The 19,145-nt window shown below is 36.0% G+C and overlaps 1 protein-coding gene across 2 annotated transcripts; it reads right to left on the reverse strand.

Moving 5' to 3' along the window:
* Positions 1-627: 627 nt before the first annotated feature.
* Positions 628-16,519, reverse strand: LOC127411942 (transmembrane protein 87A-like). Of its 2 annotated transcripts, none has more exons than XM_051647880.1 (20): positions 16,292-16,519; positions 14,436-14,496; positions 14,247-14,338; positions 14,022-14,156; positions 13,399-13,455; positions 13,257-13,310; positions 13,067-13,160; positions 12,858-12,919; positions 11,651-11,834; positions 11,443-11,542; positions 11,269-11,362; positions 9,953-10,028; positions 8,085-8,189; positions 7,936-7,994; positions 7,732-7,835; positions 7,443-7,516; positions 7,256-7,326; positions 7,090-7,142; positions 6,903-6,933; positions 628-1,610 (listed from the first exon to the last, which is right to left on the reverse strand). In XM_051647880.1, exons 1-20 carry the CDS (start codon positions 16,427-16,429, stop codon positions 1,569-1,571), a joined length of 1,686 nt encoding a protein of 561 aa, XP_051503840.1. In that variant the 5' UTR covers positions 16,430-16,519; the 3' UTR covers positions 628-1,568. The 2 variants fall into 2 exon arrangements, with proteins under 2 accessions (XP_051503840.1, XP_051503839.1); XM_051647879.1 differs by lacking the exon at positions 9,953-10,028 and adding an exon at positions 9,592-9,667 and having other exon boundaries at positions 16,292-16,508.
* Between the last annotated feature and the right edge of the window lie 2,626 nt (positions 16,520-19,145).

The raw sequence follows: 19,145 nt of genomic DNA on the forward strand, positions 1-19,145 counted from the left end.
AACAGACAGAACCTGAGCTCAGACTGTGGGACTTCAGGTGTGCTTTCTTCCTGAATAAAGACTGAGGTTACATTTAAGGAGTTCACCTGATTGTAAATAAAAAGTAAAGTAAACTGCTGAAAGTAAAAGATTTTTATGAAGGAAACAAAAATGTGACAAACAAAAAGACAAGGCCAGCATCATCTTGACAAATCAATTCACTGCATCCTATGGTCAAATAAATCACATTTACTTAAAGTGCACTTCATATTATACAGTTGTTTGATATATATAAATGAAAGTAAAGGACATCTTTCTGAAGTTTAACAGTCATCCTGTTTACTGCAGCTCATGTTAAAGCACACATTGTTCTGTTTAGTAGACATTTCACAGAATGTCAAGACCAGGGCAGAAGAGGCAAAAGTGACAATCTGAGAGAACCACAGATTGTGATAAAGCCAAACCCATAACAAAACTCAAGAACAGAAGTGTTTAGGCTTTAGTACGCATCTACACAGAGATTAAGATACATACGATTTTCCTCAACAAAAAAAAAAAAGACAGGAAGAAACACTTTACCCAAAAATTACAATTCTGTTATGACGTTCTACATCCGTATGCTGTTATTTTCTCCATGGAACACAATGAGAATTTTTGAGGAATCTTCACACAGCTTGAACTATTTTTAATGGTACTTCTGTGGTGCTTTCCTGTCATTTTTGGTGCTTGATGGCATGAATAACCATCCACTTTCATTGTATGAAAAAGAGAAGCGTGAACATTCTTCAAAACATCTCCTTTTGTGTTCTCTGAAATATGGGTCTGGAATGATATGAGGGTCAAGGATTTTCACCTCTGGGTAAACTAGTCCTTTAAACAGGACACATGCTCAAAACAAAAACATAATTTAATAAAAAATATCTCTTGAATTTGAAGAATATTTATGAAGAAAAAGAATACTATTTTAATGACTTCCTGGACACACACCAGTACAAATCCAACACACCTACAGTCATTGCACTATTCACATTTCACATTATGTGTTGAAATTGTAGACAAAATGATGGACCAGCATGAAATAGATAAATAACACTTTATATACAGCCAAAGACAGGGTCCTAATGGTTGGAGAAGACGCTTTGGTCATTCAACTTGAAGTTCCTTATCAATATTTATGTTTTTCAAGTTCAACTTTGAGTGAGAAGCAAACAAACAAACAAAAATGAAAACAAAAACTGTTTTAAACCCATCTGAAAAATGAGCCATCACTGCATTTGATTAGTCACTCACAATTTAAACAGGTATGGCATCACAAAAGTCTAGAATCATAACCCATCTTCTCTTTATACAGATCAATGTTGACATTATGTCTGCTGGATTTTTGAAGAGTTCAGAGAAAAGAGTTCAGGTAGTACGGCGTCTAAATTTGCTCGAATATTTCCGCACCCAAATGCTGCCAGCCAACCAACCAGACCGATGGATGAAAACCGTCTCTGTCGTTCTCTCTGGCGAGGGTCAGATGCCAGTTTGAGGAACAGCGGTTTGGTTGATCTCTGGAAGCTCGCTGTAGATGCAGGATTTTCTCAAACTCACTCCATCTTAGACATCTCATACTTTGTAGTCATGATCTCCTGTGCAAATATCATTAAGAGAATCATGTATGAAATAACTGATTGATTCATAACAGGTTAATATGTACATTGTACTCAAATACATGGGTCATTGACAAATAAGATTGGCTGAGATGATAAAAATACGAGATCTTTTAAAAATCTAATTTAAAACGCATGTCAAGTTTATGGAAATGTAATCTGTCCATGTTGGGTTCATACATTTTTGAAAATTATTTATAGCATTTTCTCCCAAAAAATAAATGTATTTAAAGCTGCACTACGTAACGTCTGTGGTTGAAACGTAAAATCACAAGAAATCTGTGGAAGAACACTTTACGAGAACTGTGTTTCGGCACTGCTCTTCTGGCAGATGAATGTCATGATTTGAGCTTTGCCTGTGTGTGATCATAACTGGAGAGATTCAGAGCTGGAGTCATAATGTGCTATTTTCAAGTTGATATAATGTTATATGATTAAACATTTAAAACTGAAATATTACTTGCTTTGATGAAGATAAACAACACTCGTATTCACATATTTTAAATGAATGAATTTTATACTTACAGCGGTTTTCTGACACTACACTCAAAGTGCTTTTACACACAGAACAGGGGACTCAATCACTACAAGAATATTTTAATGTAATTTTTCAAGTGTTTTTTCTACTATTAATGTTTGTATTGTACTACACTTATCAACTTAAGAGGTGATACTCATGATATGGCTGATACGAGTTCAATGGAAGACTTCATTATTTTTATATTACATTGTACAGCCTCAGTTGATAATGCAAGTGAACCGTAATACTACAGTAAGTAGTGTGTCTATGCAATGCTCACAATAACACTGTATACTAAAATCATAAAACAAGGTTTCAATAATGATGCGGATAAAATATACTTTATTAAACACGAAAATAATATTCGTAAAAATGCAATATAACAGTTACAAGAAGTCATAAATATTAGTAAATGTCACAGTAACTTCCCCCGACAATGTAGATACATAGCGATCGCTTAAAACACGAGTAATGTTCGATTCATACAAGCATGACAAGCAATATAAGCTTCAACAACCCTACCAGAAAACATATCCAAGCATTATAGCAGCTAAACAACTTGACCAAACGGATAACAGATAAACATCCATCTACACTGCTGTCCTGAACTGTGCGAGTGTGACTGACTAAACAGTAGTTTCTTTCTTATTTTTAACGGCTACTCGCAAACTAAAACAGTGCATTACCGCTGTTTACTGTTTACATGAGAACGAGACAGCCAGTTCTTTTTTCCTGTGTTCACGGACATAACGTAACGACGCAAGGATGTACACCATAAGCCAGCGATTTCGCACCTAATCTGACCGACTGCTCAAAATCTAAATAATATTTATAGGTTTACCGTAGTGAATCGGGGTAAGGTAAAACAATTGCTGTTTTGAACACTGGTTGTTTATGTACTCAATCAATAATGGCAATCTGATCATTTTTAACCAAACAATCTTACATAATGCAACTTTAAAAAATGTACAAAGTAAAAGGTATTAAAATAATTCTTGCACAGTTTTTCACAATTCCTGACATTTAATCATAGAAATCATTCCCTGTCTTAGGTCAGTTAGGATCACTACTTTATTTCAAGAATGTGAAATGTCAGAATAATATTAGAGAGAATGATTTATTTCAGCTTTTATTTCTTTCATCACATTCCCAGTGGGTCAGAAGTTTACATACACTTTGTTAGTATTTGGTAGCATTGCCTTTAAATTGTTTAACTTGGGTCAAATGTTTTGGGTATCCTTCCACAAGCTTCTCACAATAAGTTGCTGGAATTTTGGCCCATTCCTCCAGACAGAACTGGTGTAACTGAGTCAGGTTTGTAGGCCTTCTTGCTCACACACACTTTTTCAGTTCTGCCCACAAATTTTCTATCAGATTGAGGTCAGGGCTTTGTGATGGCCACTCCAATACCTTGACTTTGTTGTCCTTAAGCCATTTTGCCACAACTTTGGAGGTATGCTTGGGGTTATTGTCCATTTGGAAGACCCATTTGCGACCGAGCTTTAACTTCCTGGCTGATGTCTTGAGATGTTGTTTCAATATATCCACATAATTTTCCATCCTCATGATGCCATCTATTTTGTGAAGTGCACCAGTCCCTCCTGCAGCAAAGCACCCCCACAACATGATGCTGCCACCCCCATGCTTCACGGTTGAGATGGTGTTCTTCGGCTTGCAAGCCTCACCCTTTTTCCTCCAAACATAATGATGGTCATTATGGCCAAACAGTTACAATTTTTGTTTCATCAGACCAGAGGACATTTCTCCAAAAAGTAAGATCTTTGTCCCCATGTGCACTTGTAAACTGTAGTCTCGCTTTTTATGGTGGTTGTGGAGCATTGGCTTCTTCTTTGCTGAGCAGCCTTTCAGGTTATGTCGATATAGGACTCGTTTTACTGTGGATATAGATCCTTGTCTACCTGTTTCCTCCAGCATCTTCACAAGATCCTTTGCTGTTGTTCTGGGATTGAGTTGCACTTTTCGCACCAAACTACGTTCATCTCTAGGAGACAGAATGTGTCTCCTTCCTGAACAGTATGATGGCTGCGTGGTCCTATGGTGTTTATACTTGCGTGCTATTGTTGTACAGATGAATGTGGTACCTTCAGGCATTTGTAAATTGCTCCCAAGGATGAATCAAATTTGTGGAGGTCCACAATTTTTTTTGAGGTCTTGGCTGATTTCTTTTGATTTTCCCATGATGTCAAGCAAAGAGGCACTGAGTTTGAAGGCAGGCCTTAAAATAAATCCACAGGTACACCTCCAACTGACTTCAGTTAGCCTATCAGAAGCTAATAGCCTAACTTGACATCATTTTCTGGAATTTTCCAAGCTGCTTAAAGGCACAGTTAACTTAAGTGTATGTAGACTTCTGACCCACTGGAATTGTGATATAGTCTATTAAAAGTGAAACAATCTGTCTGTAAACAATTGTTGGAAAAATTATTCGTGTCATGCACAAAGTAGATGTCCTAAATGACTTGCCAAAACTATAGTTTGCTAATATTAAATCTGTGGAGTGGTTAAAAAAATGAGTTTTAATGACTTCAGCCTAAGTGTATGTAAACATCTGACTTCAACTCTATATATATATATATATATATATATATATATATATATATATATATATATATATATATATATATATATATATATCATCACACACACACACACACACACACACACACACACACATCAGCTACAATATTAAAACCACCTGCCTAATATTGTGTAGGTCCCCCTCGTGCTGCCAAAACAGCGCCAACCCACATCTCAGAATAGCATTCCGAGATGATATTTTTCTCACCACAACTGTACAGAGCGGTTATCTGAGTTACCGTAGACTTTGTCAGTTCAAACCAGTCTGGTTTCACGCGCAACAGTATCTAGAATTTACTCAGAATGGTGCAAAAACAAAAAACATCCAGTGAGCGACAGTTCTGTGGACGGAAATGCCTTGTTGATGAGAGAGGTCAACAGAGAATGGCCAGACTGATTCGAACTGACAAAGTCTACGGTAACTCAGTTAACCGCTCTGTACAATTGTTGTGAAAGAATAGCATCTCTGAATGTAAACCTGAGATGCAGGCTGGCGCTGTTTGGCGGCACAAGGGGGACCTACACAATATTAGGCAGGTGGTTTTAATGTTGTGGCTGATCGGTAAGATCAAGAAAAATATGTTAACACTTTGGAATTACCTGCATTGATGTATAAATTAATATATCTGGTTTGATCTTCATCTTAGTACATATTGTTTCTTGTACATATTGAATATATCATTCAAAGTTCAGGTTGGAAAAAAGTATGTGAACCACTAGGCTAATGACGTAAAAAAAAAAAAAAACTAATTAGAGTCAGGAATTGGAAAATCTGGCATCCAATTAATAAACGAGATTAGAGGTGTGGGTTAGAGCTACTTTGACTTATATAAAGCACTCAAACATTTTGAGTTTACTATTCAAAAGAAGCATCTTCTGACATGTACCATGCCATGCAAAAAAAAAAAGAGATATTGCATAAAACTGGAAAGGGTTACAAAGTAATCTCAAAGAGTTTGTATGTTCATCCGTACTGTAGCTACTCTCCCTAGAAGTGGCCGTCCAGCCAAGATGACTCAAAGGCACACTGCAGAACGCTCAATGAGGTAAAAAGAGAACCCTAGAGTGACAGATAAAGACTTGAAGGATCATTGGAACAAGTTAACATCTCTGTTCATGAGTCTACTACTCTAAACATTAAACAGGCATGGTGTCCATGGCAGGACACCATGAAGGAAGCCACTGCTTTCCAACAAAAACATTGTTGCGCACCTGAAGTTTGCCAAAGACCACCTTGACACTCCACAATGCTACTGGGAAAATATTTTGTGGACTGATGAAAATAAGGTTGAATTATTTGGAAAGAACACACAGCACTACGTATGGCGTAATAAGGGCACTGCAAACAACATGAAAATATCATCCCAATGGTGAAGTACGGTGGAGGGAGCATCATGATTTGGGGCTGCTTTGCTGCTTGGGGGCCGCTTGCCATCATCGAGGAAAAAAAAAGTTTCTATATTATTATTATTATTTGTTTTTTCAAAATTTCATGAATTTGATTACATTTGAATCATGAATTTAAAGACGTTTTCTTAGGGTTACACTAAGAAAATATTAAAATGATTTGTTTTTTCCATGTTTGATTTGTAAAAAATTATATAAAAATAATTTAAAAAAACGAATAGATCCAATAGAAAACAGAAAGAGTGTCACAGTGGGCAACTGAAGCAAGAGCTTATATTACATTTTAGTCTAACACAAATATTGTTTTTGGCAACTATATGTTGTCACTATATATATATATATCTCAATGCATTATCTGGTAAATCCAGTTATTATTTAGAAATTCATTCAATCTAATTATTTTTAAATTCATTTGTTTGACAGAAACAAAGCAAGTGCTAGCAGTAAAGCCTAGCAGAGACAGCAACAAAGTCTCTTAGCAGAGGGTCAATTCCATATAACGGAGGATGCATGAACAATCATGCCCATTCTCTATCATGAGGTGGTAGAAGTGATACTCAAACATTTTACCCTTTGACAGATTTCTACTAGGTCGTTTCTTTAAAAAAAACTTGTATATGAAATTGTCAGACTTCTGTTACAGCTGACACATACTGCTATTTCACATCTCCATTATTTTGTCCTGCAGGGAATACAGTAGGGATAAACAGAAAGACTATGGACAAGGATCTGAATCTCTTACATACCTCGTCAGAGTCGAGAAGAACAGGAAGCGCTCTGAAATAAAAGAGACAGACAAATTTGCACTGCATTGCATTGGGAGAAACTACTTTGTACAGAATTTGAAGCATTTTGCAGCATTTGCAGAGCAGTGGATAACTAAACTCTGTCAGTATGTTTGTGAGTGTTACTGTCAAATATAAAGAGACCTACACATCAGTGAGAGAGGTAGGAATATTCTCCTCCACCCACTTCAAGTCTTCATCCTGAAAATGAAATGGAAATGATGTGAGAAATGGTTTGCTTGAAATTTTAGCAAAATAATATAATATATTTTATATAGTTATAACGGACAGTTCTTTGACATGTTCACACTGACCGGAATAGCTGCTGCAGGTTTCATTGTGCCATTGGTTTCTGTCTTGGCTGCTCTCAACTTTATCCCATCAGCTGATAACAAAATAATTAGTATAAATGAAGCACACACACACACACACACACACGTGTAATAGCACTGGCTCACTGTGAGAATTCTCAGATATGTAGACAGAAAAAATGTGACTGACCTATATTTGCCGACACCAGGAACTCTTCGATCTCCTCATCATCGGAGTCATCCATCAAAGGTGTGAACGCATACCTACACACAAGACACATTGAACTATATGTCCCAACATTTTGGTCCTGTCCCAGGTGAGCACATGGCTGCTCATAAAAAGAGTTCCAAATCAGTCACTTATGAGGTTCCTTTTCAGTTAGGATGCTGCCTAAGAAGGTTGCTGCCTATGCAGACAGAATGTAATGAGGGTTTGATACGGTGACATTGTTTCTTAAATTGATTATCTTCACACTTGCCTTTGGTTGTTGACTGATGGCCTCCACAAAAACATGATAACCAGCAGAATGATGGAGAAGAGAAACCTCCAGAACGCATCATCCACCCACAACTCCATCCAGTCCTGCCCACAAACACACGTCTCTCAATGACTTCATTCAACTCATTCAGACTATGCTGACTCAGAGCAGACAACTGGAACCTGAGAATATTCAAATACTCACCGCCTGACAATCTGTTAACCGGAACTTCTTTGTCGTCCACACCATGAAAATGATTGAGGCTGAAAAAAGCCACATTAGTAGTCTTGATTTAAGCTGTTTACGAGCTAAGTTGTTGAGTCCCATTTTTGAAATGCGTGCCTCATACTCACCAAGAACAGCAAAGATGAGTGTGTTTGTGAAGTGTCTGTACAAAGACAACTTCACTGGGTTTCTTCTGAGTTTTAGAGTTTTAATGGTTTGTGCTAGACTTACAAATATTTGAGATATAGTCAAGGAAATGAGCCACTGGCTTAGAGGACAATTACTTACAGTGCGATTTCTACAAGGAATATTTAGAGTGAATTTCAAGCAAGTGCCCATGTACCAAATGCGTAGCCTGCTGTTGATCATCACAGAAAATAATTTAGATGTGTTAATAATAGGGCTGTCAATCGATTGCATTTTTTAATCGAATATATACAACGATCAGCCACAACATTAAAACCACCTGCCTAATACTGTGTAGGTCCCCCTCGTGCCGCCAAAACAGCGCCAACCCACATCTCAGACTGGCATTCTGAGATGATATTCTTCTCACCACAACTGTACAGAGTGGTTATCTGAGTTACCGTAGACTTTGTCAGTTCAAACCAATCTGGCCATTCTCTGTTGACCTCTCTCATCAACAAGACACTTCCGTCCACAGAACTGCTGCTCACTAGATGTTTTTTGTTTTTGGCACCATTCAGAGTAAATTCTAGAGACTGTTGTGTGTGAAAAAAGATGCTGGCTACCACCCCTGGAGTTCACTGGTTCGCTAGTTTGAATCCCAGGGCATGCTGAGTGACTCCAGCCAGGTCTCCTAAGCAACCAAATTGGCCCGGTTGCTAGGGAGGATAGAGTCACATGGGGTAACCTCCTCGTGGTCGATATAATGTGGTTCGTTCTTAGTGGAGCGCTTGATGAGTTGAGCGTGGATGCCGCGGTGGATGGCGTGAAGCCTCCACACGCGCTATGTCTCCATGGCAACGCGCTCAACAAGCCACGTGATAAGTTGCGCGGGTTGGCGGTCTCAGACGCGGAGGCAGCTGGGATTCATCCTCCGCCACCCGGATTGAGGCGAATCACTATGCGCCCACAAGGACTTAAAAGCGCATAGGGAATTGGGCATTCCAAATTGGGGGAAAATTAAAATAAAAAATTTTGGGAAAAAAAATCAAATAAGAAAGCTGTCGTATTGCCCATCTGTCAAACGCATCCATATGGGTTCGCAGTCAGATGAGAATACTTTGAAAGGCTGAGCACTCAACCATGTGTGAGACAGAATGGCACATGGAAAAACGAAGGATACCTGAGCCTTAATTGTATTGCACTAAAAACACATTCCCCACTTGTTTATTCACACTTTGAGTCAAAATGATTGTCTTTGATATTCAAAAGCATGGCAAACATGCAGAATATGGACAATTGATAGATTGATAGAATAAATAACCCAGAATATTCCTTATAAGAATACTGCATAGCAAAAAAGCCTAGATGTCATCAAATCTAACTGGCAAATTAAAATAAGTCTCTCCATAAACAAGGCAACATGCAGGAATTAAAATACGAACACTGAAGCCCATTGGACAGGGTGTGCAGGGGCAAAAAACAGGACAAACACGGCTTCCCAAAAGGATATCCACCAACAGAGAGAGGAGTCTAGCAGAGCCAGTGGAATGTTGGCCAGCAGGGCCAGGTCAGAGTCTTTAGCCTGAGAGAGACACACAGAGACGGGGGGAGCAATAGAGAAAGGGGAGGTTAGGGATGAAGGGAACGATGAAATTTAAGGAAAACTAGAAACTGGTAAACAAACCTATCACATTTAAATTAAAATAATCTTTCTTCCCCCTCCTGAAGTGTGGTACATACAGCATTTAAGAGATAATTCATATTTATAATGTTACAATTAGTTATAACAAACCCTGATCAGAAAAAACTGCATTATCAAATGAAGTCTTTATAATCAAACAGGCTGTAAGATGGAACTAATGGAAGGATATGAACCAGAGTGCAGAAGAATCAAACACGGCTAGTATCACGTAAGTGATGAGGGCTGGTCCATTATCTCGACCCTTACAGATCAACATATAAGAAACACACCATTATTTACAGCAAGCGGTGAAACCACTGTCAATTTATCATAATGGATGTAACGGAGCATATCAAATTTCTTAAACTGCTAGTTTACACAAAATTGAAATTTAATTGAAAATAATTTACATTCTGGAATGCAAAAGGAGACAATGAAAGATTTTATGTGAACAACAACTTTTGGCAACACTTTCTGAATAAGGTATTAACCACCAAGGAGTGGTGGTGGCGTAGTAGACTAAAGCAGTGAACTGGTAAGCAAAAGGTTGCTGGTTCAATCCCCACAGCCACCACCATTGTGTCCTTGAGCAAGGCACTTAACTCCAGGTTGCTCCAGGAGGATTGTCCCTGTAATAAGTGCACTGTAAGTCGCTTTGGATAAAAGCATCTGCCAAATGCATAAATGTAAATGTAAATTATTTGCATTAATGCATTAGTTATAAGGAAGTAACAATGAACAATAATTAAAGCATTTATCAATGAATATTTTATTTATATATCATTAAATAATTTATTATATACATATATTATTTGTTATATTTATATAAATATATAGTATATTAATTATATAATTAATATATTTAAACATAATATATTATTTTATAAATACTTCTTAATATAAATACGATTGATAATTAGTTCATACTGAATTAACTAAATGTCAGTGTACACAACTTTTAATTTGAAAAATATAAATGTTGAAATTAAAATGAACCCAGATTAATACTGTAAGTGCATCAGAAGCATTGTTCATTGTTAGTTCATGTAATCTTATGCACTTAACTAATGTTATTGAATACAACCTTATTACAGTGTTACCTAAATTGCTGTATGTTTCTCTTACAAAGTTATTGGCTTCAGCAGGCTTGGAATACAGTGCAGAAGTCATATGGACAACTCTTATGTCCTTTTTGGAGCTTGACAGCCTGTGGTCACTATCCACATTTGATATATGGAAAAGAGCAGTGACAACATTCTTCAAAAGTTCTTGTTTTGTGTTCCATGAATGAAAGTCATACGCGTTTAGGATGACATGATGGTGAATACAGGAAGAATTTTCATTTTGAGGTCAAATATTCTAATGTCTCATTACAGACAGTCCCACAAATCTAGATCTCCCAAACTCAAATGATACCAATGCATATTTAAGTGAAAACATAATATACTCAAGTAATGTTTAATTTAAAAAAAACTTGATTAGGGTTTACAATGCATCTTTACCCCAGTGATCCTCAGAACTCCCTCGATGGCGGCAAATACGAAGTAAAGCACCCCTAGCCCCACCACTCTGTGCATGACTGTACCTAGACGTGGCCTAAGCGGACATAAAAAACAACATCATCCCTTGCTTGTATCATTAAAGACACAATCTGCCAATCAATGCTTTTTACTCACTTAACAATTCCATAGCCCAGACTGACGATGATGACAAGCAGACGGGCAAGAGTTCTCTTCAGAGCTGAGATGAGCTCGGCAAAGATCAGCAGACCCTGAGCTGGAGAGATAACAATGATTACAAAACATTCCAATAGAACTGTTTAGAGTTTTTAATGCAGTTTTCAATGCAATTATACAGTTGGGAAGAGTATATATTTTGATTTACATGCTGAGCCCAAAGTGTTAGTGTTCTGATATTCAGCACAGAAGACGGCTTTCTCTATCATGCCCAGAAAGATCACGCCTGCAATCCAGAACTGGATCCTCAGCAGGTCTTTCCAGTAACAGGAGGACCAAACAAACCAGAGGAGAGCATACAGGATGTACACCATACACATCACCATGTAGAACTGAAGAGGAGACAGAAACATATTATATTCACAGACTGTGCATATGTGCATACTTACATCCCTTCTGATGATTACAGAAATAGAAGAGTAAGAGAACAGAAGAGTAAACTAGATTTTTACACTATGTGAAGAAAAGGTGAGTGATGCAAAACCTGCTGTCACCACGCTAGGGTGCTTGCCAGGGCATTGGTATGCGTTGCGCAGTTGCTAGGATGTACAGAGGGGTTGCTAGGAGATTTCTAGGGAGTTCTGAGTAGTTGCTATGGCATTGCCAGGTGGTTGTTTGGGTGTTCTAGGTGGATGCTACGTAGTTGCTTACTGGTCCGAGTCGAGTTATTTTTAAAAGCCCCGACCCCTTAATAAGAGCAATAGTAACAGTGATTCTTGACTAAGCACCAGTGGTCGACTGACATATCGCCAAGGATGATAGATCAGGCGTTACACCGAAATTTTAAATGATCTGCATCAGCCGATACATTTTCACGTTTGGCCAGTTTCTAAAAGCTGCGAGGGCGCAGAGAATCGCCTGCTTGTATGTGTAGGAGCCGTCTGAGACATGTAAACGACCAATCCCAATTCGTCAACAGATGCGCAGGAGCTCAAGATATTTAAAGTGCTCTAAAATTGGATGACTAAACAGAAACCACAAAAAACTGCTATCTTGTTTTATGTATTTTTTTTTTTTTTACAAAGTTTTGTGTGAAATTTTGAGAAAACATAGTGCTAAATAAAAGTAAATTTTTTTTTATCTTTTATTTTATGTATATGTTATTTCCTATATTAAATTGTGTGATATTTATTGGCCACCCTTCTCTCTGGATATCGGCCATTAAAAAAAAAAAAAAAAACACACACATTTGTCAAACACTACTTAGTACACACACTAACGATTTTTTTGTGTTGAGTAAAAATGGTTTACTAGGTTTGAAAATGTTTTGCCAAATCGGATCAACGAATAATGTTGTACATCAGATAAGCATCTTTAGCAAATAAAACAAAGATGACAAGAAACTGAACACTAACGATCATAAGAGGCCATTCTGTGATGGAGAGATAGCCGTGGGTCCCCTTCATCACCACACTGACTGAAATACACAATTGAGATAAGAAACAATCAGATAACGTTGGTATAGACGACATAACAGCCCAGAAACACTGTTAAGATTTTCTTAACTGCTTAACGTTATGTGTTCACACACAAGTGATAAGAGCAATAAAGTAATGAGGCCTACAGGTTAAATTCCAGTTGACATCTTGTTTGCTTGGTTGAATCAAAACCACAAGCAGGTACGGCCCATCTCTCCAGGTTGTAGCAATCACATGATCCTTCCCAAAAGAAAGAAATAATGGTCATTACAAAACTACCAGTTGTAAATATAGGGTGCTTCATAAATTATATCCTGGGATATTTAATATTCTTACCTTTGCTATAGATGTGCCAGTGTCAGCAAGAGGGGAACTTGTGGAACCCTCAGCCTTATATTAAAAATAAACAAAAGCTTTATCTAAAATGTATGGAGTACAAAAAGGCTTTTAAAAAAGGTCTGCCAATCAATATTTCTACCTGTAACTCGCCTTCAACCGCAGTTCCTTTCACAGGTTTTGGCTCTGCTTTTGATTTCTGCAGATAAACGTATTATTTTGAGAAAAGTACAGTCCACTAATAACATGTCAAGGAATGTTCCAGGTTCATTACATGTTCAATCAAAAGCATTTGTGGCATAATGTTGATTATGCCCCTTGTTTTTTTTTGTTTTTTTAAAAGACGCAAAAATCGCTTTTACAGTGAGACACTTACAATGGAAGTGAATGGGGCCAGTGAATAAACATTAAAATACACAGCGTTTTAAAAGTATAGCCACCAGATGTAAACATTATACATGTTAACATGATTTTGGTGTGATGAAAATGCTCAGTAACCTTATCTGTGTAAAGCTACAGTATATCCAATACAAGGATTACAAAGTTGCAGTGTCATGAAAACAATGTTGTAATATTGGATTTAACTATGCCTTGCCACATAGACTTTCCTTCTACGAGTATTACAAGTGATTTGTTCATTTTTTAATACAGACGGATGAGTCAAAATGTGTCATTTTTGTCATGAAGTGACATTTTTCATAGACAAATATGGCAACACCAATAAGCTGCTACATTATTAACAGAAATCAGATGTTGTGAACGTACATTGAGCATAGGGAAGAAGTGCATGTCGCTTTGACACAGTAATCCACTGTATTTGTGTTGAATATACTCTCCCGGTCCAAGAGGGTTCGGGTCTAGACTCACACCTCGACTCAGTGGCGTCTTGTCATACAGTTCCTGTTTGAGTAAACAAACAGACAAATGATAAACAAACAATATCACAAACATCTGCTTTATACAGTTTAGAAGCAGACAAGGGAGACTCACCTCAATATTGTTGTACTCATTGTGGCATTGGTAATACTTCAAAAACCACTGAATTGTGAACGTCACTTCCTCTGGACAACCAAAGGATGACACTACAAGGAGATACGACACAAATAGGTCAGTCAATTTCAACAGAAATGTTTATTAGGCTTCATCTCTACTCTATGTAGAAATAATCATATTTGATACCTCTCACTTGAATATCAGTGTCCTTGTACATGGATTTTTTTAATAATAAAGGTCTTGATGTCTGGAGAAGAGAAAACACAATTTAACTTTATTTTATTTGCACAGCACTTTTCAGTACAAATCACTCCAAAGCAACATAACAAAGACCCAAATCGTGGCTTAAAGGAATAGTTCACACAAAACAACATGAGGATGAAAGTAAATGACAGAATTTTCATTTTAGGGTGAACTATCCCTTAAAAACACAGGCACTGATACACTATACCATGACTCAAACAGAAGGCACTTCATGTTAAAATCTTTCTTTCTTGGTTTTCTTCTTGGAAGTGCTCACTAGTAAACTAAACAGGTGCGATATGGCATTGTCTTACAGTGCCAGCCACTGGAAACCTCAGTGGAAAAATTAGACCAGCTTTAAATATTTGAAAAGACCTCATATTCTTACACCGATCATATGGACAATCATAGGTGTTGACCAGATCACAAGCACCTTGATTGGTCAGAAAAACTGTACATAACTGATTCTGGTTAACTGAATAACGTAAATAATTTAGCTATTTATCCCTTTAAACTCGGATGGGCCCACCCAAATAAAATTACTAACTACAGTCTTGAACAACACAAAATAGGTATCATTTGTAAGCTTAGAAGCTGTACTTTTCAGTGCATGTATGACCAAAACTGGACGAGTGCTTTGAAATTTGCTGACAAATCAGAAGTGTTCCGTTTTGATAGTTTATTAAAAATTTGCACTGCACATATTATTGTAATCAGTAAAAACATCAAACTGATCAAATAGCCATGTGTCATATGTCATTGGAAAGTTCTCAAAGAGTAGAATACAACCAGACTACTTGTTTTACTCACAAACAAAATTAAAGCGAGTAATAGCCATGTATATGTCTTTGACATATGTTGCTTATTTGCCACGTTTTCGCTTATAACTTTACAAAAAATAAACAGAACATAAATTATCACATAGCATTACTTAAGCGCGAGTATCCTAATAAACGAGCCCAGAGGTGGAAGTCATCCAAATATGGGCAGAGAGGATCGTTCACTGTAATTACATATGGCCTCCAGGAGACGGCGCCAAGTACATGACACAGTTTTAATGATGACACAAATGACACAGAATGGAACTGAATGAAATCTCTTTACTCATGCCTGCATGTTCTGGAGACAGAGCAAACCTTTAGTCATTGTGTTTGCATGTGTAATTAGTTCTTATGTACAATTGTTATGTTTTATTTGTTTGGAGAGGCTTTTGGACACTAGGATAAATTATTTTTGTAATGCTATAATTTTTGATTGCTTTGTCAGATCAAAACAAAATTCATGCTCGCGTACAGTTGACACGATTGGGAACAAAACAAAAGTTTTCAGAGCTACCTTATTTACACCCTGAGATATATCATGTCAAATCAGAAAAAGAAGAAAAAAAGTAAATTTTTGGCTCAAATGTTTTTGTTTTTTTTCCAGCAGTTTTAGGCTGAGAGTTTCAGAATTGCTCATAATCTATATCACTGAAAAGTTAAATAAGTAAACATTGTTTAGATCTCGGTATTTTGAAAAGCTGCAGCATTGAGCTAACAGGCTAGTGTGAGTCCCCATAGACAGAATCATATTTTAACAGTTTAGGGGTATTGGATCAAATACACGACTTCGATAATCGTCTCATAGCGTGATATTAATGTGCCACTGGTTTTTAAATGTTGTCCTAATAACAGCAGAGTAAAAAATCGCATTAGTCCTATAATACACCCAGATGTGCTCATTTGTGATGCTAACTGTTAGCATTTAGCCTCGTCCCTAAATCTCGTGTATTTATAATTAAAACCATCATCCACACTCACATTAAGCACTGTAATAGTCCACAGGCCCGTCTCTGGTGCGGCGTTAACACCATCTAATGATGAACTGATGAAAATAAATAATATTAAACAGAGCAAACAGCTGCAGTTTTGAGTCCACCAGCGGATACTACCGGCCATGTTTACTGTTCAGTGACGCATGCGCGGGCACACTCACCTATGAGCGTGACACGACACGTCACACTTTCTCACACTTGATTAAATTTTGACAAATTCTTTGTATTGAAAGCCGCTAAATTTGCCTCCTATTATAATCTATTTTTCCCCCTCTTATTATGTATATATTTTTTTATATTTGTAATTGTTTTTATTTTCTGTACAAAGATAATGTAATTTTGTTCAATATTGTTTCTTTAATTGAAACTTTGTAAATTGGTCATTTGTCATACTTTCTATTGTTAAAATGTTTAAAACTTTAATAAAAAAAATAAATAAAAAATACAATGTCCAAATTCATAAATAATTCCAAGAATAACACATTTTTGTTAATTTTAATATTTTTATACGTTACAAATGGCTTTTTTTTTTTTTACCTCTTCCTCTATTTAATGTGAATGACTGAGCAAATAATATATCTTTTTACATAAAAGGATCTTAACAACAAGTATGATTTTACATATATATATATATATATATATATATAAATTTAATGGTTTAATTTATATTTGGTAATCTAATAAAAAAAAATGTATTTACCCTTTTGTGAAAATTAATGTATTATTTCATTTGTTCTTATCCATCTTTATTCTTCTTTCAATTGCAACTTCATTAATCACATAATCAGATCAGATACTACAGTGAAATTGTGTCTGCATGTGGAGATGGTCTGTTCTGTTTTGCTTCTATTGATACAGACAAATAAATAACAGACAGATGCATTAAAAACAAATATTTAAAGTTTTACACATTTTAACTTCATAGCAACATTCCATCAAACTAAATTAAGTAATCTTTAACAAAATACAATGAAAAAAAAAAGTGTTATTTTTTTTAACACACAATTCAGTTTGATGGAATTATGTTATGCAACCAAAATGCATAAATCTAAAAAATAGGCTAAATGATTTTTTGAGCGTGTGTGTGTGCAGTTTGTGTCTTTTGTACTTTTTGGTTTATTTGAAGATAACTGTACGTAAATAAGCGCTTAAGTGTCTTCCTGAAATAATTTTTATATTAAACTTACACTCTGTGTGTGTGTGTGTGTGTGTGTGTGTGTGTGTATATATATATATATATTTGTGCAATATATTTTGCATATTTAACTTATACATGAATAACTGAAATGAATGTCCAGATGCTATTGTCTCCCTGATCCCATGTAAATAAGATTGAGAAGAAGGTTAAGAAAATGTAATATAATGTTAATTTCTATGTTACAAACAAATCTTTCATGCAAAATGAAAAACAAAATATAAACCCTTTAAATGTGTCACAAAGGTAAACTTAACCTTGGTTTGTCCCTGAACTGACACTGTCCTCTTGCCTTTAAGTCATAGGTAGTAATTACAGTGTCAGATGTTGTCATCACATTTATGAATAGAGCTGTGGGGAAATTCAACTGGATTTATTTTCAAATTCCGTAATTAATTACACACTTTTATAACAATCACAAATAAACAGAGATACTGTAAGTGTACCTCAATCAGAGGTACAGATTTTGAGTTACATTGTGTCAGTTTAATTTCTAAGTTAAAATGTAAATATACATATATATATATATTTACAAAATGCACTTCTAATATACAAATTTGATTCTATGTACACATTATTTTTTTTCTAAATCAAAGATCACAAAAAGCTTAAAATCATAATAAAGCTTAATTTTATAACATTTCGAAGACAATTACATTCTACTGTGTTACAAAATGGGAACAGTCTCTTGTTCATCTTGGAAAACTGTAGTATCACAGTTTTGGGGTCCTGTGCATTAACATACATTAAGGCATTAGGACATAAGTGAATTCAAACACAGCTATAGAAACTGCTGTGCATTTTGTATGACTTTAAATGTCCTGAATACAAATCTGATCTGACCCTTCACACGCTGTGAAACACAGACAATAATCTGATCTCAAATCAAACATGATTTCAAACAGGTTTGTAAAATTCCAATTTCATTAATTTTATGCTGTTCAGACAACAAACCACCAAATTATGTTATTTTTTCACTGTAACAATTTGGATCCAAATCTGATGTGGATCATGTTGTAAAAATCCAATTTCCATATGACTCGTTAATGACGTTTAATCCATGTCTTCAGAAGGGATATGATAGGTGTGGGTGAGAAACAGATCAATATTTAAATCTGTTTTTTACCAAAAACAAGAAGAAAATGAAAGTGGAGATTGATCATAAAACCAATTTAAATATTGATCTGTTTCTCACCCACACCTATCATATCACTTCAGAAGACATGGATTAAACCACTGGAGACCTATGGATTACTTTTATGCTGCATTTATGTGCTTTTTAGAGCTTAAAATTTCTGGTCACCATTCACTTGCATTATACGGTTCTACAGAGCTGAGATATTCTTCTAAAAATCTTAGTTTGTGTTCTGCAGAAGAAAGAAAGTCATACATATCTGGGATGGCATGAGGGTGAATAAATGATGAGAGAATTTACATTTTTGGGTGAACTGTCCCTTTAAAGACAACAAACAACCAAATGATGTTAGAATTTTGTTCCAAATCTGATTTGAAACAGGTTTGTAAAAATCATATTTTATTCATTTTTTTGCTGTTTACACAACAAACAATTAAATGATGCATGTATTTTTTTTTCCAAATATTTGGAGCTAATTTGGATGTCGATTGGGTTTTTAAAATAAATTGT

This window comes from Myxocyprinus asiaticus, chromosome 21, assembly GCF_019703515.2.
Source record: "Myxocyprinus asiaticus isolate MX2 ecotype Aquarium Trade chromosome 21, UBuf_Myxa_2, whole genome shotgun sequence".
Taxonomy (NCBI): Eukaryota; Metazoa; Chordata; class Actinopteri; order Cypriniformes; family Catostomidae; genus Myxocyprinus; species Myxocyprinus asiaticus.